This window comes from Spea bombifrons, chromosome 2, assembly GCF_027358695.1.
Source record: "Spea bombifrons isolate aSpeBom1 chromosome 2, aSpeBom1.2.pri, whole genome shotgun sequence".
Taxonomy (NCBI): Eukaryota; Metazoa; Chordata; class Amphibia; order Anura; family Pelobatidae; genus Spea; species Spea bombifrons.
This window is the reverse complement of record NC_071088.1, coordinates 140,675,758-140,696,438: the sequence shown is the minus strand read 5'-3', so window position 1 is coordinate 140,696,438 and position 20,681 is coordinate 140,675,758. Positions and strand designations below refer to the sequence as shown.

General features: G+C 46.3%; 2 protein-coding genes across 2 annotated transcripts; both read right to left on the bottom strand.

Moving 5' to 3' along the window:
• Positions 1-4,171: 4,171 nt before the first annotated feature.
• LOC128473950 (olfactory receptor 51G2-like) lies at positions 4,172-5,143 on the bottom strand. The gene has a single exon (XM_053456171.1). It carries the CDS (start codon positions 5,141-5,143, stop codon positions 4,172-4,174), a length of 972 nt encoding a protein of 323 aa, XP_053312146.1.
• A 5,194-nt stretch (positions 5,144-10,337) lies between these two features.
• Positions 10,338-11,309, bottom strand: LOC128474415 (olfactory receptor 51H1-like). Its single transcript, XM_053456747.1, has one exon. The coding sequence runs from the start codon at positions 11,307-11,309 to the stop codon at positions 10,338-10,340; it is 972 nt and encodes a 323-aa protein (XP_053312722.1).
• Positions 11,310-20,681: the final 9,372 nt, after the last annotated feature.

Below are 20,681 nucleotides of genomic sequence, written 5' to 3'. Positions count from 1 at the left end.
TCTGAGCTGTCTCGTAATGTCCTTGTCCTGTCAGGCTGTTATATCTACATAGCTTTAAATATCTGTAGATAATTTGGGTGACTTCTGGTTGAAGGAACAAATTTCAAGGTTGGACGATCTGTAAGCATTTCCTTAAAAACAGATCTCTCTGGATTTGATCTATACAGGTTCAAGAATCCCTGGTTTTACCCAAACTGCCTTATTCTCCCCTCATCTAATCTACTTTGGAGACTTTCACCTCAGCCGAGCTTTATGAGCCACCAATTTCACAAAGTTATCGAAAAAAAAATGTCATCAGTCTGAGATGATTTAAAGGGAAAATGTAACCGATAGAGGGTTACGTCGGTCTTTACCCCACAAAATGATCAAACAGAAAAAATATCCAATAAGATGCGAAGCACAGACACTAGACATTAGTAAAAGCGGACACTTATTACCATCGGTGGGACGTATCCCACCGGTCATTGGCGTAACTTGATCCGAATCCAGATGAGATCCATCCCGGTTCTCCGCCGCTCTTCCTGTGTCCGTCACGTATAGACGGCTTTATTTATCTCCTTGAGAGCAGCTGCTGTGGATCCGCCTGGGAATAATCCTCGCTCCGGAGGTGATCTCTGGTTCTTGCGGCCATGACCAGGCAGGTCTCCAAGGATTACCCCCCCTCCGACCTTCTGGACCAAGAAGCCCTCAGATCCCTCAGGATTAAGCGGCCGTGTATAACGATGCGTTTCCCGCAGAAGGCTGATCAATATCACGGTATTCATCACTTTTGCCCCATTGTTAATGTACCCTGGGTAACAGGTTTGTGCCGTCTCCGTGCCTCTCCAAAGGGTTAATGCCACTTTAACCCTAGTTATTATTGTTATTATCATACCTGATCCTGAGACTCGTGAAATATTAACCCTTTAATAGCCTATCATGAAGATTATATGTAGCGACTCACAAAAAGTGTTACCCAAGTGGCTCTGATACCGGTCGTCATGGGAACCTTCACTTGTTATTATTTAATGACGCACTTAATTGAGTCACCTGTGTTCAAGCAGAGATATCAACCATAACATACTGGGGGCAAAAGCACCAACTGGGAGTCTTATATATATGATCCTAGGAGTCGCCCCCCTCGGACCTTCTGGACCAAGAAGCCCTCAGATCCCTCAGGATTAAGCAGCACAGATAATAAATCATGTATAATGTGCGATGTTTAAATCCCTTTTTCCGGAAACAAGACAGCAAAATGGAGAAAATGTTTGGGCAGGTGGAAGAGGACATTTGCATGAGATTCTTGTTTTGCATTCATTCCCGTAATATACAATTTCCTCCACATTGTTTAATTTAAAATGGAACTTCCGTGTGACGGACCCCTCCATCACCGGGGCCCCCGGAGAGGCCTGACTGCTGGCCTCCTCCCTACTGACGATGGGCCCTGGGTTTGTAGAGACTTCTGTGTCCCCCCCAGCAGTATCATCTCATCACTGGCTGAGGGGATTATCTCCGGCAGACAGCCAGGATCTGCCACCAGGGAGAGGCCGCCATTGTTTTAATTTAATATCAGAATCCCCCGTGGTGCACAACTATGTTGTGCCCCCCCCTTCCCCCCGGCTCACCACTACAGACATTTACCCCGGCCATCCCTGGAACTGGTTTGGGCCGGTAATAGATAGTGGAGGCTGGGACCCCTATTGTATTGCTGATCCCGCTACTGCCCCTGTTGTCTCTGGGAAGCAGATTAAGGGGGCGGTTTGTACCCCAATATCTTGTTTTATGTTAATGTGTGTTTTGCTGGATATATCTAGCCCTGTGTGTAAAATAAATCAGTTCTCCTCTTCTTGTACCTAAAGACTCGTCTCGCCCGGTTATTTGCTTTACTCTGCTTGGGGATATTGCTGACGGATTGCGGTGGTTTGTCGTTCTAGCGGGAGAAGTCGTCTCTTGGCGGAGAGGGACAACCTGAGGTCGGTCCGTCACATTCGTTATAAACGTGATTCGGTGCCTGTAGGTTGCCGGGTAATATCGCCCCCGGCGGAGGTGGAAATGCCAGCCTTTTCCTGTTTCTCAAGTCCTGGGAATACGCATCCTTTAGCATCTGAGTCGAGGCCAGGCCCTGATCTCTGACTCGCCAGACCCTGATCTCTGACTCGCCAGACCCTGATCTCTGACTCGCCAGACCCTGATCTCTGACTCGCCCGACCCTGATCTCTGACTCGCCCGACCCTGATCTCTGACTCGCCCGACCCTGATCTCTGACTCGCCAGACCCTGATCTCTGACTCGCTAGACCCTGATCTCTGACTCGACAGACCCTGATCTCTGACTCGACAGACCCTGATCTCTGACTCGCCCGACCCTGATCTCTGACTCACCCTCTTTCTCCTTAAAATGTTTTTTAAAGTAAGCGGATATAACACAGCAGATTCCTTTTCCTCATCCTGTGAGATCCGTGGCATCTGCCACCTCACCTGTTATTTAGTAACTCCCCGATGGCTACTCCATTACATAAATCTATGTGAGATTGTACAGCGCTGTGGAATATGGTGCTACATAAATCATCAATAATTCGACTTGTGCAAATGGACCAAAAACTATTTTTAGTTTCGTTTTTGGTCCATTAATTTCCAGACAATGAAATTTGTTTCCTGTCCTTTCAGTTCAGACAAAAATGTTTGCATTCGGAAATGAAAATTGTCACTCACCTCACTCAGACTCGTTCACGCTCTCACTTACACTCTCTTATGCTCTCTCACACTCTCACTTACACTCTCACTTAATGTTGATGTTTTGTTTGTTCCTTTGTGGGCCAGGCCCCGGTGGAAGGTGAATGTTTTATGAGGCAGGCACTATTGGCAATCAGTTAGTAACAGAAGGTTGGGGCTTTATTAAGCGTGTCACAGTTTGATGGAAATGCTCAATACATTTGCTGTTGTCTTTTTATTATCCAACAAATAGTTTTTCTGCAGTGGGTCACACTCAGTTTTCATTGGGAGATATTTTACAGCATGACTTTAATTATTGTATAGTGAGCCAGACACAGGCGGTCGTACAGCATGACTCTAATCATTATATAGTGAGCCAGACACTGGTGGTCATATAGCATTACTCCTATAATTATATAGTGAGCCAGAGACAGACGGTGCTACAGCATGAGTCCTATCATTATTAAGTGAGCTAGACACAGACGTGGTACAGCATGACTCCCATCATTATATAGTGAACCAGACACAGGCAGTAGTACAGCACAACTTCCAATCATTATATAATGATCCAGACACAGACAGTGTGCGGTCCTGCTGACGGTGGTGGGAGGTCCTGCTGGTGGCTGTGGGCGGTCCTGCTGACGACGGTGGGTGGTCCCGTCGACATCATGGGACACATGCTATTTTTAATGCAGAAGTAGGTTTGCGACCTTGAGTCTCTTCTTAGTGACCTGGCGAGTTCTCTGGTCTCGTACTGATGCCCCCAGCTCTCCCTCTCAGACAGTTATCGCCCCCTCCCCAGCATGTTACCCGCGCTGCTCCTATCCTCCGGAATCTCCTGCCCCGTTCTGTCAGATCCTCCCATACTTCTTATAATTTTTTATAATTTTAATAATAAATTTTAAACGCTCACTATAAACCCTCCTGTTCAGAGGAGCTTGCAGTCTAATCTCTAAATACTCCACTGCATTAGGAATCTCTAATATCTCCAGGGGCCCCGGAGCGGCGTTGTCTGTTGGTAGAACTTGTTGCATGGAGCAGGCATCGGGGTTCAGGCCCAATGTACAGGAATGTACAACCATATATATTAGATACATTTACTAAAGGGTGTTTGGGGCGTTTATTGTCCTTTTATGGTAGTGCCACCTATAGCCCCGCCTCCGGAAACTACGTTGTATAGTGTTATAGGTCTGACTGCACTCACTGGAAATTGTGACTGTCGCCCCCTGCTGGGGTTCACTCACCTACCCGTACATAGTCCAAATCGGTGGCTTTAGGGGACCTCATTCTTCTGCCTAAATAACTGTTACAAATGTACCAGATACGGATCCCCACCTGAAATCAGAGGCCCCCATCAACTACTTCCTGCTGCAGATAGGCCCATCCTCCGGGGCTGGAATCTGGAGGTCACATAAATCCAGTCTACTCCTGTAAATAACTAGTTACTCTGTCCAAAGAGTGAAGCCACCATCGAAAGGAGACTCACGGATTCAGAGGCGTCTCTCTCGTGGGGTGAAAAAACTTGTAGAAGCCTCTGCGGATCTGCTTGCTTTTGATGCTGTAAATGATCGGGTTGAGCATCGGTGGGGCAAAGAGGTAGAGATTAGCCATGAAACTGGTAAAGAGAGGAGGAACGTCTATCCCAAACCTGTGAATCATGGACAGGGCTACCATGGGGACATAGAAGAGGAAGACAGCACACAGGTGGGACACGCATGTGTTGAACGACTTGTAACGCTCCGTCTCCGAGGTGATACTCAGCACCGCTCTGATGATCAACAGATAAGAAAGTACAATCAGAACTAAATCCAGAGTAACCGTGCATATTATGACCGCCAAACCGTAGGTGATGTTGAAGATGTTGGTCCCTTCACAGGCCAGTTTCATGACATCCTGGTGCAAGCAGTACGAATGGGACAAAGCGTTACCGTGACAATATGGCAGAAGTTTGAGGCTCGCGACCGGCGGCAGGTGGATTAACGTCCCTCGTATCGCTGAGGCCAGACCCATCTTGCCTACGGCTGGATTGGTGAGGATGGCCGTGTATCTCAGGGGATGACAGATGGCCACAAAGCGGTCGAAAGCCATTGCTACGAGGAGAGCAGACTCAATGACAGAGAGAGAGTGCATGAGGAACATCTGGAAGAGGCACAGTTGGGACCTCACCTTCCGAGAGTTAAACCAATAGACTCCCAGGACAGACGGGCTCGTGGACAGCGAGAATAAGAGGTCAGTGATGGCTAACATGGACAGGAACAAGTACATGGGCTGGTGAAGTCTAACTTCTTGACTGATCACAAGGAGGACCAGCCCATTACCCACAAAGGAGGTGAGGAACAGGAGACAGAGCGGGATGGAGATCCAGGCGTAAGGATCTTCTAGTCCAGGCGTGGCCATCAGGAGGAACGAGGAGGGCATGGAGCTGCTGTTCAGAATGTTCTGACCCATCTGCATTTACAATGTGACAAAAAGGCCATTAATGGTGATCCCTGCAAGAAAAGCATTCAGCATAAGCACCCCTGCATGAGATCAGGTGGAACCTGGTTATCTGTGAACATGGTGAGCTCCAAGAGTTAATCAGCCATATTCAGACCCAGTCGCCTTGGTCCTCTTTCTCTTACTCCAGCTCCCAAAACCCCTGAATCGCCCACATTCCACCCAGAATCACCCAGTTTAACCCCTTCCCACCGGACAGGTCCATGTCTCAATACAGAAATAAAATCAAATAGAAATAAAACCTCCCGCTCACCTGCAAACCTATAACACACAGGTATACTCCTGCTGTACCTGCACCTCACACAGATATACTCCTACTGTACCCTGACCTCACACAGGTGTACTCCTGCTATACCCCCACCTCACACAGGTATACTCCTACTGTACCCCCACCTCACACAGATATACTCCTACTGTACCCTCACCTCACACAGGTATACTCCTGCTGTACCCTCACCTTGCACAGGTATACTCCTGCTATACCCTCGCCTCACACAGGTATACTCTTACTGTACCCCCACCTCACACATTTATACTCTTACTGTACCCCCACCTCACACATCTATACTCCTATGTTACCCTCACCTCAATACTCCTGCTGTACCCTCACCTTGCACAGGTATACTCCTACTGTACCCCCACCTCACACAGGTATACTCCTGCTATACCCCTACCTCACACAGGTATAATCCTGCAGTACCCTCACCTCACACATGTATACTCCTGCTGTACCGTCATCTCACACAGGTATACTCCTGCTGTACCGTCATCTCACACATGTATACTCCTGCTGTACCGTCATCTCACACACAGATATAGTCCTGCTCTACCTTGATCTCACACAAGTAAACTCCTGCTGTACTGTCATCACAAACACATATACTTCTGCTGCGCTGTCACGGGTATACTCCCGCAGTACCCCCACCTCACACAGGTAAACTCCCGCAGTACCCCCACCTTACACAGGTATACTCCTACTGTACTCCCACCTCACACAGGTATACTCCTACTGTACTCCCACCTCACACAGGTATACTCCTGCTGTACTGTCATATCACACACGTAAACTCCTCTGTTACCCCCAGCTCACACACCGGTATACTCCTAGTGTACCCTCATCTCACACAGGTATACTCCTGCTGTACTGTCATATCACACAGGTAAACTCCTGCTGTACCCTCACCTCACACCGGTATACTCCTGCTGTACTGTCATCTCACACATATATACTCCTGCTGTACTGTCATATCACACACGTAAACTCCTCTGTTACCCCCAGCTCACACACCGGTATACTCCTAGTGTACCCTCATCTCACACAGGTATACTCCTGCTGTACTGTCATATCACACAGGTAAACTCCTGCTGTACCCTCACCTCACACCGGTATACTCCTGCTGTACTGTCATCTCACACATATATACTCCTGCTGTACTGTCATATCACACACGTAAACTCCTCTGTTACCCCCAGCTCGTACAGCTATACTTCCACTGTACCCCCACCTCACACAGGTATACTCCTACTGTACCCCCACCTCACACACGTATACTCTTGCCATCTCCTTACCTCACACAGGTATACTTGTGCCATACCTACCACCTAACACAGGTATACTCCTGCAGTGCCTCCACTTCACACAGGTATACTTCCGCTGTACCCTCACACAGGTATACTCCTGCTGTACCTCCACCTGACACAGGTTAACTCCCACAGTACCCCCACCTCACACAGGTATACTCCTGCTGTACCTCCACCTCACACAGGTAAACTCCCGCTGTACCCCCACCTCATACAGGTAAACTCCCGCAGTACCCCACCTCACAAAGGTATACTCCTGCTGTACCCCCACCTTACACAGGTATACTCTTGCTGTGCTTTGTGGCCACACAGTCAGATGCCCTTCTTATAGCTGGCAGAGAATCTGTGGGGAATCTGTCCCTAAATGTCCATTCTTCATAATGCAGAAAATTAACCCTTTTTTTTGCCAGAGGCAGCTAATAAACCATCCGAGGCCCTTTTACTCCGTGCGAGATGGAAACACGATTATCGGACGCATTAAATGCAGTTTATGCAGAATACGTTGGCAGAGACATATGGCTGATAACGGGGGTCCCATTTCGGGGGCTCAATGGAAGGCAGTGAAATAGCGAGAATCAGAATGTCTCCGACATAAGGTGTAGCGCAGTAAGAATTAAAGTCATTAACCCGGCCCGATCGATCTCTCCGTCTAAGGTCTCCTTGTTAATGCCCCAGGAACCCGAGGGCCCCTGTGAGCTGGACTGAGGGGCCGCCTGTAACAGTTTATTGAAAAGTCTGAATATTTTAGATAAGAACTTATTTTATTAAATAACATTATAAAAATAATTAACCCTTTATAAGCCGCCAGTGCCTTGTCTACTCTCAGAACACTGATGAATAATGGACTCTCTGTCTCCCCATTACTATAAAATCCCCCTATTATTACAGGTTGTGCTGTACGAGGAAGCCGCCATCTTGCTACCCCATCACGTGGTTTAACCCCTCATGGACCATAAAATGTTTTTCAAAAACAAGCAGAGCGATTTTGGTGTCTTTATTCATTAACTTGTTTATTTAACCCTCGCACATTATATATTAAAGTTTTTGTCCAAGACAAGTAATGCTTTATTTCATTTATACACAAACCATCATTGAATATGAGGAAAAATCTAAAAAAATAGAAACATTTGGTCAATTTTTCTTCATTTTCACCTATTAAAACTATACATTTTACGCCTGGTATTTTCATTTGTTTTGGCAGTTATGGGGTTAAATATGAATGAATCCCTCTTTCCAAACTAGATGTTGGGTCCCGATAGCGGCCAGTTTAACCATTTCAGCGCCGCTCTGTGCCAAACATTGCAGTAGTTCAATAGATTTCTTTCCTTGAGCCGCAGCCCCCGAGAGCAGCAATGACCCAATCCACGGGGAGGGCCTGATAATCGGACGTTGCAGGGGTTAAAATTGGAACTTCAGAATTTCGACAGCTCAGTCTGATAAGTGATCAGATGTAATAATTAATTATGTATTAAAAATAAAATGTTTCCTTTTTTATTCACGTTTTGTGAGTGGGCAGGGGGGGGGTTAACCTCTTTCTCTCATTCTCTCTCTCTCAGTCATCACTGTCATAATGATCAGATCACTCATTCTGGGGAATAAAGACACAAACATTAACTCCTGAAACACTTTCTGGAAGGAGCAGGGTTTTCGCCTCCATGGTTTATCTATACGATATACGATAAATAACATAAATCCCAGAGTGTGTTTCTCGTTATTAATCCGTAATCTCGATGTTATGACGCTGAGGGCCGATTGCCCCTCTAGGACCACATTATATGAATTCAACCCCCACGGAAACTTCGACATGAGGGGTCATTATTGTGATTTATCCCAACAGGATGGGCTGCTGGAGAATCAAGTTAGGTTTTATTAAGCCATCATTGCCTGGCATTAAGACACGCCCATTCTCCGCCCACTTCCCCTCCTACCACTTGAGATTTTTAAGTGGTTGGGGCTAGTGGCGAGCGGGACTGCCCACTGTTGCCAGCGGGACCGCCCACTACTGCCAGCAGTACCGCCCACTGATGCCAGGGGGACCGCCCACTGATGCCAGCGGGACCGCCCACTGATGCCAGCGGAAAGTAATTAATTGGTGAGATTTTCGGTTATATTTTTATTAGTTACAGATTTTCTATTAATCGAGGGAATTCTCTTTTTACACTTTATATTCCATCATTTGAACGGCTCCTTCATAGGCGCAGATATTGCCCCGCAGGTAGGGCTTTTCCAAGAGGCGTGGGGTAAAAACCGTCAACACGTCACAGACATTTGGACGCGGGTTGTTTTTGTTTTTTTTTATTGCGAGATTTCCGTGCGTACATTACCGGGACAAAACTGACAAATTCATCAAAAAACAGAAAAGAGGAACTAAGAGAAAAGGAAGGTGAGAAGCGAGCGCCCTGAACCGCGTTACACCTCGAGGATAAATAATTAAATGAAATTATTTAAACTTTAGTTATTATTAATGAAAACTTTTCCATCGCTCTATCCAATAATATAATATAATAACAAACTGGATGGCACTCGAGGGCAAACGATACATCAGATGGGCAGAAACCCCCCATATCTTTATACCAAAGTTTCAACCCACAAAATACACGTATAATCGCTTGCTTTTTATGGGAGGGGTTAAAGTTTCTACACATGATGTTTGATGAAGGAGCCTCCGTGGGGTTCTGCCGGCCCGTCCTCTCCTCTCACGTTTTGATTTCTTGGTGATATTTGTTCTGTAAATTCTAACCGTACGGCGGGGTCAGACGGCACAGGGTTCCGGTGGCGGCCCAGCCTGGGGTAACGCGGACGTCACCCCGAGGAGTACCGAAGGAACCCCTTTACGGGATTAACTCCCTGCTGCGTTTCTGTGTTGCGGGGCCAGGCGTCTTCACATCGTTCCTTTGCACATCTGGACTGTTCTGGTCTCTTGTTTTGGTTCCCGGCCCCCCAGGCCGCTGGTGCCACTGCTCCTCAGTGTCTAAGGACTAGATTTTCCCCCTAAACCACAGAACGTTACACTATTGTCAGCGGGGAAGTCCTCGCCCTCGTGACCCCGCCAGTCCGCTAGTGGTGATGACCTCACATGACATCATAACATCGAATTACCACGGAGGTCACTCCAGTGAGTTTTACTTACGTTTGTCCAGGATCTTCTGTTCCTCGGGTCTGAACATCAGCACGGCCCGGGCAAAAGCAGAACCATTTCTCCACGTGGCGTTTGGTTGTCCCAACATCTACCCTTTCTGCAGACGGGGTCTCTGCGAGAGGAGAATGACCGGGCTGGACCCTCTTTCAGGCTCCAGATGCTGTGACTCTTCCCTTATTATTATTATTATTCAAATATTCACATTTTATTCATATATTCACATATTATTCATGCCGTCCTATATGACAAATAGAATGCATTCATTTGGAATTCTTTTTTACAATTATAATTTTGCTCTTTGGGAAAGATCTCCATACATCGGACGTTATATGTGCAGCTTATCTTTCGCCTACAGCATGCGACAGAAAATGACCAAAAATGACTCACTTGGTGAATAATATAGAACATCGGTGATGGAGCACAGAAAGAAACCTACACCGTTATAACAGCGATCCCGTTATCCGGAATCCCAACCTTCGGCTGTTTCAGAACTTTCAGAATCTTCCGCCGGATCTGCTTGGTTTTGATGCTGTAGATCACTGGGTTTATCACTGGAGGGACCAGGAGATAGATGTCGGCCATGAGAATGGGGACAAGCGGCGCGGCGTGCTTTCCAAAGCGGTGGACCACTGATAACCCAATGAGGGGTATGTAGAACAGCAACACGGCGCACATATGGCAGACACAGGTATTAAAGGCCTTGATGCGAGCGTCATTTGTTTTAATGCCAAAAACAGTCCACAGAATCATTCCGTATGAAACAACGATGAACATGGAGTCCACTCCTTTGGTCAGTAGGACAGCTATCAGCCCGTACCAGCTATTGACCGCCGTATCGGCACACGCCAGCCGTATAACGTCCTGATGTAGACAGTAGGAATGTAGCAGGACGTGGCTTTTACAAAATGGAAACCTTCTGGTGAGAATTGGGACGGGGAAGACGACACAGATCCCCCGGATTACTATCACCAGTCTAAACTTGGCTATAACAGAACTGGTTAAGATGGAGGCGTAGCGCAGGGGATCCCAAATGGCGATCAGGCGGTCTACTGCCATGGCCACCAGAACCCCTGACTCCATTGCTGCAAAGGTGTGAAGGAAAAACATTTGGGTGAGGCACGACTCAAAGTGGACCTGGTTGTAATTGAAGCAGAAAATGCCAAGCATGGTGGGGAGGGAGGTTAACGAGACGGCGAGGTCAGTGAGGGCCAGCATGGAAAGCAAAATGTACATGGGCTGTCGGAAGCCTTCTCCTCCATGAATGACATACAGGATAGTGCTGTTCCCCAGCAGTGCGATCGTATAGAGGACGCACAGGGGGAAGGCCAGGAAGGTTTGGTTATCGCCGAGCTCTGGAACTCCACTCAGGGTAAATGTAAAGGAAACGTTCCGAGGGAATGCCATGGTCCCCGACTAAAGAGCCGAAGTGGATTCCAGGAAGAAATTCCTAAGAGAAAGAGGGAGAACATGCAGCGTGAGGGCTCAGCAGTGCATGGGAATACGGGGGACAGGTGTTTAAACGTCTATGGAAAACGGTAAAGGGTGTTGGTCTTGGGGGCATCAAGAAATGACTCCATTGATGACCAGGGGCAATAGGCCGCCTTCCAACCATTACTATTCATATGATTATTACTGATCATCGGGATGTGCAGAACTCATCACAGAGATCCCACAAAGCGAGCAGGTCCTCAACGGCATGAACCGCAGGACTCTAAAACACGTAGCTGGGCATAGGATGGCCCGTCTCCCCTCCAACTCCCATAGGGGGGTACCTGCTCTGCTATAGTAAACAGGGGGTCTTGGGGACCCCACGCGCACTTTATCATTTATTATACTGGGGGGGTAACAACAGTTATCGTAAATTATAACTCCCTGTCTGCAGCATTATCTGAACTTAAATCGATCTAAATCAATAGAATGAGTATCCCTGAGATCATGCCTGATTAACCCCTAAATTCCCTTATTAAAAACCATACCCTTTCTGACCGGCGCTCTCACCAAACTAAACTTTTATGCCCTCCCCAACAACAACAAAAAACAACATGGAGAAATGAACCCTTCTCGGGGCGTCCCTGCTCTGGTCTTCCCAGAATAAAAAGAAAAGGGTCACCAATGACGTGATAAGGTAAAAAGTATCCCAATCATGTGATAAGGTAAAAAGTATCCCAATCACGTGATAAGGTAAAAAGTATCCCAATCACGTGATAAGGTAAAAAGTAGCATAAATAATTCCCCGACACGTACTGCAGCTCCCAATTAACACTCCCCAAAATGTTCAGATTATCAGTACATCAACAATGGGGCGCATGGACATACGGGGAGAAATAAAACACAGGAGTGTAATATGTTCAAACGCTGTTAGTATTTCCCAACGCGTTTCACCAAAACAATCTATCGGCTTCCTGAGGAGAAAATATTGACGGACTCTGCAGAACTTCACTGATTTTATTTTCAGACATTTTAAATATTTATACGTTGTTTTGGCGAAACGCGTTGAGATATTGAAGATATTGCGGACGGTTCTCACTATCCTGATTCGGTTGGGATTTCCGCCCGTTTAAGCCAACCCATATGTACGTTTTCTGGCTTTTATATTGAAGATATTGCACCATTCGGGGCTTCTATCTGTCTTATAGATTTGCCACTTGTGACGTTTTATTTGTGAGCGTAACCGGATCGCACAGCGTTTGAACATATTACACGCTTGTGCTTTATTTCCCCCCATATGTCCATGCTGTACTTCCCACAATAAATAATGTTTGAATATTAACCCTTTGGCTGTCTATCACACATACACATGTTCCCATTGCAGTCACCTGTGTGCAGGCAGTGATTTCAGCTGTGGTAAAGCAGTCTGCGTGCATTTGTTTAGTTACTGCCGGCGTTCCGTTTCTTTGTGGTCTAGAATGTCCGTGGGAAATGTTTCCACTTTAGCCGCGCACTCTACTGAAGTTTTTTGGTGGTCCCGCAGCCTCATGCATTTTCCGCTCGCTGCCGTTACGGTTCAGACGGGTCACTGAAACGAGCCCCTCGTGTTTTAGGTACCTGACGCACTTCTCAAACGGACGTCCTGCGCCTCTTATTTCTCCGCGTCCCCAAACGAGATGTGAAACTGGATTTATAATGAGCCCACCAGAGCCCTACGGAGACCTTAACAGCTAAAACAACGGGCGCCTTGGGCATTAACCCCGGCAGGCAAAAGGGTTTCGGCTCTTTTTACTTTTAACTCCTAAACTGATGAGTAAATAAGACACACAAGTAAGAAACCTAGAATCTGCCAGCAGATCGGATCCCTCCGGCCTGTTTTTCCTGGAGCCATGTGCCTATCACATGCATGTTTAAATACCTGCCTAGATTAACTACTACCACTTCTGCTGGGAGACTGTTCCATTTATCCACTGCCTTCTCAGTAAATTAAAACTACCATATATAACATCTAAGCCTCTAGTCTTAGATTATGACCCGAACATTTGTTCTCTCTGGGAATAGCACTGCACCTATGGCACTGCCAGTTGGAGCGCAAGCTCTTTAGGTGAGGGATTGCCTCCCTATACAGTAGCACCGTGGAGTAACCGGCTGTAATTCGCAGGTGTTAAGATCGTACAGTAAATACTTAACAGAAGGTATCGAGTTACCCTGTTAATGTCTACCTAATGCTCCGATAAATTGCCCAATACATGTTAACGGCAGGGCCGATGACCAATGACAAGACATCAGGGATGTTGGAGGGCTGCTCCTAAGAGCGTTCCTCGTGGGCGTAGCCCTTCCAGGACACCAGGCATTCCAACCGTCTTCATCATATATGGGAGTAAAGGCTGAGCGGCACTTTGAATTCCTCTGTTTTGTTAACCACGATGGGAGATGGCCGAGTAGGAGCTCTTCTTTGTGCGCCATTAGGTACCCAATACGGTCAGCATGCGCTTTATAGGCCTGTTTGGGTTTATGAATGATCATGTTAGAGCAGCCCAAGGCCGGTTAGGTACCTGTAATGGCTGCGATAACCCAACGGGTTTGGTATTAGATCTCACAAGAAAGAATCTCGATGTCCTCTTTCATGCCAGGCCACCAAAATGAACATCGAGTAAATTCTATTTTTTTGAGGTTTTACAGAAGTATGGATTCGATTCCTTGTGTTTGAACAAGAGGCATATAGAGAACGTACAACTTACAAAGTATACATCCCGAGTCCCACTTTTGTCCCAGGTTGTGGCCAACAGCGGCCCACGAAAATCTCCGGGTAGCTGTGCAGGTCAAATCAACATGGAATCCCTTCCAGCTCCACAGAATGAAGACGACTGAATGTAAGACCTCTTTTTCTGTGTTTTCAGAGTGTTTGCTGTTAGGTGCTCTGCACGTTCACTTATAGCTTACCAAAGGAGATCATGGTGCAGGGTAGAATACTATGTCCCAAAAGAGAGAGCCGTCCACCACCCTCCAACCGTTTTCCCCTCGGGTTGAACTTTTTGGGCCGTGGGACATGTGATGATCTTTCTACGGACTGGGGACAAGCGCAGAGGAGAGCGCAGACGGGATAACGGGAAACAAGCCATAGTCAGGAAACCGGAGGCCAGGATAGTTGAATAACAGAGCCGAAGAAACCCAGGAAACCAGAGAAAAGGTTAGTGGAGGTCAAGCCAGGTTCAAATAAGGAATACATTTCTGGAATGCTCTAGAACATTTACACTCTGACTGAGGTCTAAATAGGGCCTCCTATGAACATTGTGGGGGGGGGGGGGTCAGGCGCTAGGCTGAGGCGCATTGACGTCCCTCTGTAACCAGGCATCAGCCTTACCATACGGGTAACCGGGTCAGTTGGTGATATATAGGAGGCCCATTTGGTCTGTCTAGGACATAAACCATTGGCTTCCTATTAGCCCAGAATTAAATTTAAATCCTGGTACTAACATTTAAGACCCTCCATAACACTGCCCCCCAATAATACCCCTATAATAATGCCCCCATACATTTCTGCCCTCATAAGTAACTACTCACCTACTCGATCCTAACGTTCTTCCCGTAGGTTGAGGCTCTCCTCCGACTTCCACCGAACCCCCCCCAACATTCAAGAAACATCTCAAAATTCACTTCTTCAGAGAAGTCCCCCATAATGTCCCCGTCACTGATACCCCCTACACTACCTCTCACCTTTCTCCACACCATATGTTTGTCCTCATCCCATCCTCTCTAGATAGTAAGCTTGCGAGCCGAGCCTCTCCACCTAATGTATCGGTTTGTCTCAGTCTGTCAGTTCTCGTCTTGTCAGACCCCTTGAATTTATGGATTGTATTAAGCGCTGCGTAAACTGTTGGCGCTATATAAATAAAAGATAATGACATCCTCTGCATGGTTGCCGCAGTACTAATCCCAGCAGTCCCGATACATGGAGAGTCCGGCCACTTAGTTACTTCGGTAGTGCCAGACAAGCTAGCCGAACATCCACAACTTGCCCCACAGGCACTTAGATTAACCCGAGAGAGTCGGAGCAGGGGTTCCTATCTCTGGCTAGGCAGGCGACGGTCAGACGAGAGTATTTTAAGTACAGGTCAAGCGCAAAGGCAAAACAGGCAATCTATGGGGCAAGCAAAAGTTTAAATACCGGGTTATCCAAAGAGGACAGTGTGGCACAGCAAGAATTGATGGCAAAGCCAGAAGCGAGTGTGAGTATAGCTAAAGGATCAGTGTACATGTATGGTAAGGGAGAACCTTAAGCACATTTCAAGCGGCCCTCTTCCTCTTTTATCATATCCAGTTTACCCATTGTACATCGCTATGGAATATGATGGCGCTATTTAAATCAATAAATCTAAAGCATTGTCGTAACTCTAGATTGTAAGCTCCTGTGCGCAGGGCCCTCCTCACCTGTTGTCTCTGTTAGTCAATTTGTTATGTTATATACTACTTGTAATGTCCTGTCTACCCATTGTGCAGCGCCACGGAATTTGATGGCGCTATATAAAACAATAAATAATAATAACTGGAGTAAAACTAGATTCCACCGTCTCTTCGTGTCTGCAAGAGTTTAAGTAAAATATCGTGATGACGGCGTGATGACAGCGTGATGACACCGGCTGTGGCTGGCAGTTGGACTTAGTTTGAAGTTTAGTCCCGGATCGCCTGCATGTTGTTTTCAGGTTAGTGATTTCCCGGGGCCCCGCGTGGCGCTCGGATGAGATTCCCAGTCGCCCAGCGATCCCCGCAGGGATTACTAAACACTTCCTATAAATATTCCCAGTCTGACGGCTCGGCAGAGCGAATCTACAGGCAGGTCGCTGGGACGAGCAGCCACCGAGACCACGGGGCACGCAGACCACAGGTGAGAGGGCATGAGGGTCCCCTGCCCCAAGCAACGGGATCTTAGAACTAATGGGCAGATTCTCAGGGTGTGGGGGCGAATTGGCAGACCCTCAGGGTTTTACCCCAGTCTAAGGGTGAAATATCAGATTATCATAGTTTTACCCCAGTCTCAGAGTCTCGGAGTGAATGGGCAGATTCTCAGGGTTTTTACCCCAGTCTCATTGTCTTGGGGTGAATGGGCAGATTCTCAGGGTTTTTACCCCAGTCTCGGGGTCTCGGACTGAATGGGCAGATTCTTGGGGTTTTTACCCCAGTCTCAGGGGGAATGGGGCAGATTCTCAGGGTTTTTACCTCAGTCTCGGGGGGGGGGAATGGGCAGATTCTCAGGGTTTTTACCCCAATCTCTGGGTGAATGGGCAGATTCTCAGGGTTTTACCCCAGTCTCAGGGTGAATGGGCATATTCTCAGTATTTTTACCCCAGTCTCATCATCTCGGGGTGAATGGACAGATTCTCTGGGTTTTTATCCCAGTCTCAGGGAGAATGGGCAGATTCTCAGGGTTTTTACCCCAGTCTCAGGGTGAATGGGCAGATTCTCAGGGTTTTTACCCCAGTCTCAGGGTGAATGGGCAGATTCTCAGTATTTTTACCCCAGTCTTATCATCTCGGGGTGAATGGGTAGATTCTCAGGGTTTTTACCCCAGTCTCAGGGAGAATGGGCAGATTATCTGGGTTTTTACCCCAGTCTCAGGGTGAATGGGCAGATTCTCAGGGACACGCAGAATATTAAGAATATCTTTACCTCCTGACCACTGTTCTTATAGCCACGACCAGTCACTGTATGAGGGGCTATTAAAATGTTAATATTTAAAGATCAGGATCAGCAGATTTAGAAATGTTATTCCGATGAACCTCCCAAAATCTTTTTCCGCGTTTGACCAATGAATGTTGAATAAACATAATATCTTCGTCTAAACGTCTTTACTAAGACATCTCCCCACGTTATTTAACCATTTCTGCCGCCTCGGCCCTTCGGCACATATGGATAAATAAGAAACAGAATATTTGATTGTATAACAGAGTTTCTAACAGATGGCTTTGCTGTATAACTAGATTTTATACATCACGGAGCTGCAATAAATACCCCAAATTACAGAATAATTACCCCGTATAGTGTTACGCAGCTGTCGTCTCTCAAACAGCGGCTACAGGGAGCGGCAGCTTCTTTTCCTCCTTTTAGACTATTTTTTTGTTCATGGCTCTTCATCCCCTGCCCTCTGTGGCTGTCCCTCCGCGGCCCCCATACCCCCCAAACCTGAACCCCTGACCTTCAGAGCCGTTAACAGCCCTGCGCCCCCTGTACCTCTGCTGCCTTTCCAACTACTCTCCTCACTCTGCCTACAACTTGCGTCTCTCTCTCCATCCGCTCTCCCCTCTCGCCACCTGCGCCCCCCGCATGTTACCCGTGCCGCTCCTATTCTCTGCGATTTCATGCCCTGCTCTGTCAGACTCTCCCCAACCTATTACAACTTTTAACCCCTTACTAACGTCCCCTGTCCATAGGAGCTTACAACCTATCTCCAGCCTACATCTTGACAAAATCATCCGCCCTCCCCACCTTCCAGATCTCTGCCCGCTGACTTCTCCCCATCCCCCTTACTACACTCACATCATTCTCAGCCAGCAGCCCCTGTTCTTCTGTCTCATTCCCCATCAATCTCCTAATAGATTGTAAGCTCCTAGGAGCAGGGCCCTCTCATCCTTTTGCCCCCCCCCCCGTGGCCCTCATCCTCGGTTACTTCTTCCCGCTTTATATGGAGACCCTGAGCCTCTGCGATACAGGGTTGGGTTGCATCGCATCGGCAGCGCCTCCACCCGGCTGGGCATCCAGGCCATGACTACCACACACAGTAATAACAGTAACAGCACAAGGGTGTATTAAATAATAAATGGCAGATAATGTCACGCAGGTAATACAAGGGCCGACCAGAAACACCAACCCCTCCACCCCGACCCAGCATAAAGTGACCACATGTCCCGGATTGCCCCGGAACTTGAAACGGCGTCTTTTTTTTTTGACGCGGAGGAGAGAGAGGGGCGCCGAGCGGTCGCTCATGAAGTTTTCAGCAACTGCTTGGCCCTCCTCAGTCTCTTCCACGAAGCCTCTAGCTCGGTCGCAGTGCCGGCATATCATGCTGAGCGCCAGAATATGACGCAAATGCTTGTGTAGGGTCAAATTTTTCAATATAAAATGTATTGGCAGCAGGGTCTAATATTAATATATATATATATATATGTTTGCAGCAGGATCTAATAGTTATATATTTATTGGCAGCAGGGGCTAATATTAATATATATAGGCAGCAGGGTGTAATATTAATATATATTGGCAGCAGGGTGTAATATTAATATATATTGGCAGCAGGGTGTATTATTAATATATATTGGCAGCAGGGTATGATATTAATATATATATGTTGGCAGCAGGATCTAATATTTATATATATTGGCAGCAGGAGCTAATATTAATATATATCGGCAACAGGGTGCAATATTAATATATATCGGAAGCAGGGGGTAATATTAATATATATCGGAAGCAGGGTGTAATATTTATATATATCCGCAGCAGGGTGTAATATTAATATATATTGACAGCAGGGGGTAATATTAATATATATCAGCAGCAGGGGGTAATATTAATATATATTGACAGCAGGGGGTAATATTAATATATATCAGTAGCAGGGGGTAATATTAATATATATCAGCAGCAGGGGGTAATATTAATATATATCAGCAGCAGGGAGTAATATTAATATATATTAGCAGCAGGGTATAATATTTATATATACCAGCAGCAGGGTGTAATATTGATATATATTGGCAGCAGGGTGTAATATTTATATATATCGGCAGCAGGGGCTAATATTAATATATATTAGCAGCAGGGTATAATATTTATATATACCAGCAGCAGGGTGTAATATTGATATATATTGGCAGCAGGGTGTAATATTTATATATATCGGCAGCAGGGGCTAATATTAATATATATTAGCAGCAGGGTATAATATTTATATATACCAGCAGCAGGGTGTAATATTGATATATATTGGCAGCAGGGTGTAATATTTATATATATCGGCAGCAGGGTGTAATATTAAAGAAACTGCGTTCAGCTGTTATTTTGAAATCATATTTCAATCATAGTTTTTACTTCAAAGAGATAATTACATGTTATGCAGTTAAAACTGCATGTCTAACGTATATATATATATATATATATATATATATATATATATACCTGTGTGTGATCTCATGCGCTTCATAGTGTGTCCCTGAATGGGAGAAATAAAATGTGGTCCCCCTGGCCCAGCCGTCACCCCAATGGCTGACGGGTAGCAGTTGGCGCACAGACGGGTTGGGGCCCTTTGAGGTTATCCAGAGGTTTAAAGCAGTTATTACAGAGAGGGCGGCGGAACTCTTTATTAACGTCCGTCTATCAGCGTGACGGGGAGAGGATACTCCTTACCCGCTGTGTAGGCCGAGGGGAGATCTGGGGTCTGTCAGACATTTTCTGTCTCTCAGGGAGCAGCTGGCGGCACGCACAGGATCCACAGCGGATTCACACCAGATTCACGCCGGATACACACTGGATTTACACCGGATTCACACTGGATTCACACATTAGTGGGATGCTGTCCTTCCAGCTCAGGGGTCTCCCTATTGGCTTAATTAGTCACATGACTGCCCAGCCAGTCACCAGGTGCCAGAGGAGCAGCAGGAAAAATTTGAGGGGTATATAGTTACATACATAGTACATAAGTCCATCAAGTTTACCCTAATTAAGCTACTTCGATTTCTGTCATCAGGGGAAAAAATCCTTCTTGACTCCAAGAGGCAATCGGATTTCTCCTTGGATCCAGAAGCTCTAAAATATTAATGTTATTCTATTTATACCCCTGTATATCGTGCCTTTCTAAAAAAATATTGAGGCCCCTTTTGAAGGCATCTAATGTATTGGATAACTACCTCCCCTGGCAGTGGATTCTGTACCTTTACTGCCCTCACTGTGAAGAATCCCTTCCTTTGTTGTCTATGAAATCTCCGCTCTTCCAGTCTCAGAGGACGACCTCTTGTTCTTTGTATATTTCTGTTAATGAACAGGTCACCGAAGAGCTCGTTATATTGGCCCTGCATATATTTATATAATGTATATCGGCCCCGCATATATTTATATAATGTATATCGGCCCCGTGTATATTTATATAATGTATATCGGCCCTGCATATATTTATATAATGTATATCGGCCCCGCGTATATTTATATAATGTATATCGGCCCCGCATATATATATATAATGTATATCGGCCCCGCATATATTTATATAATGTATATCGGCCCCACATATATTTATATAATGTATATCGGCCCCGCATATATTTATATAATGTATATCGGCCCCGCATATATTTATAT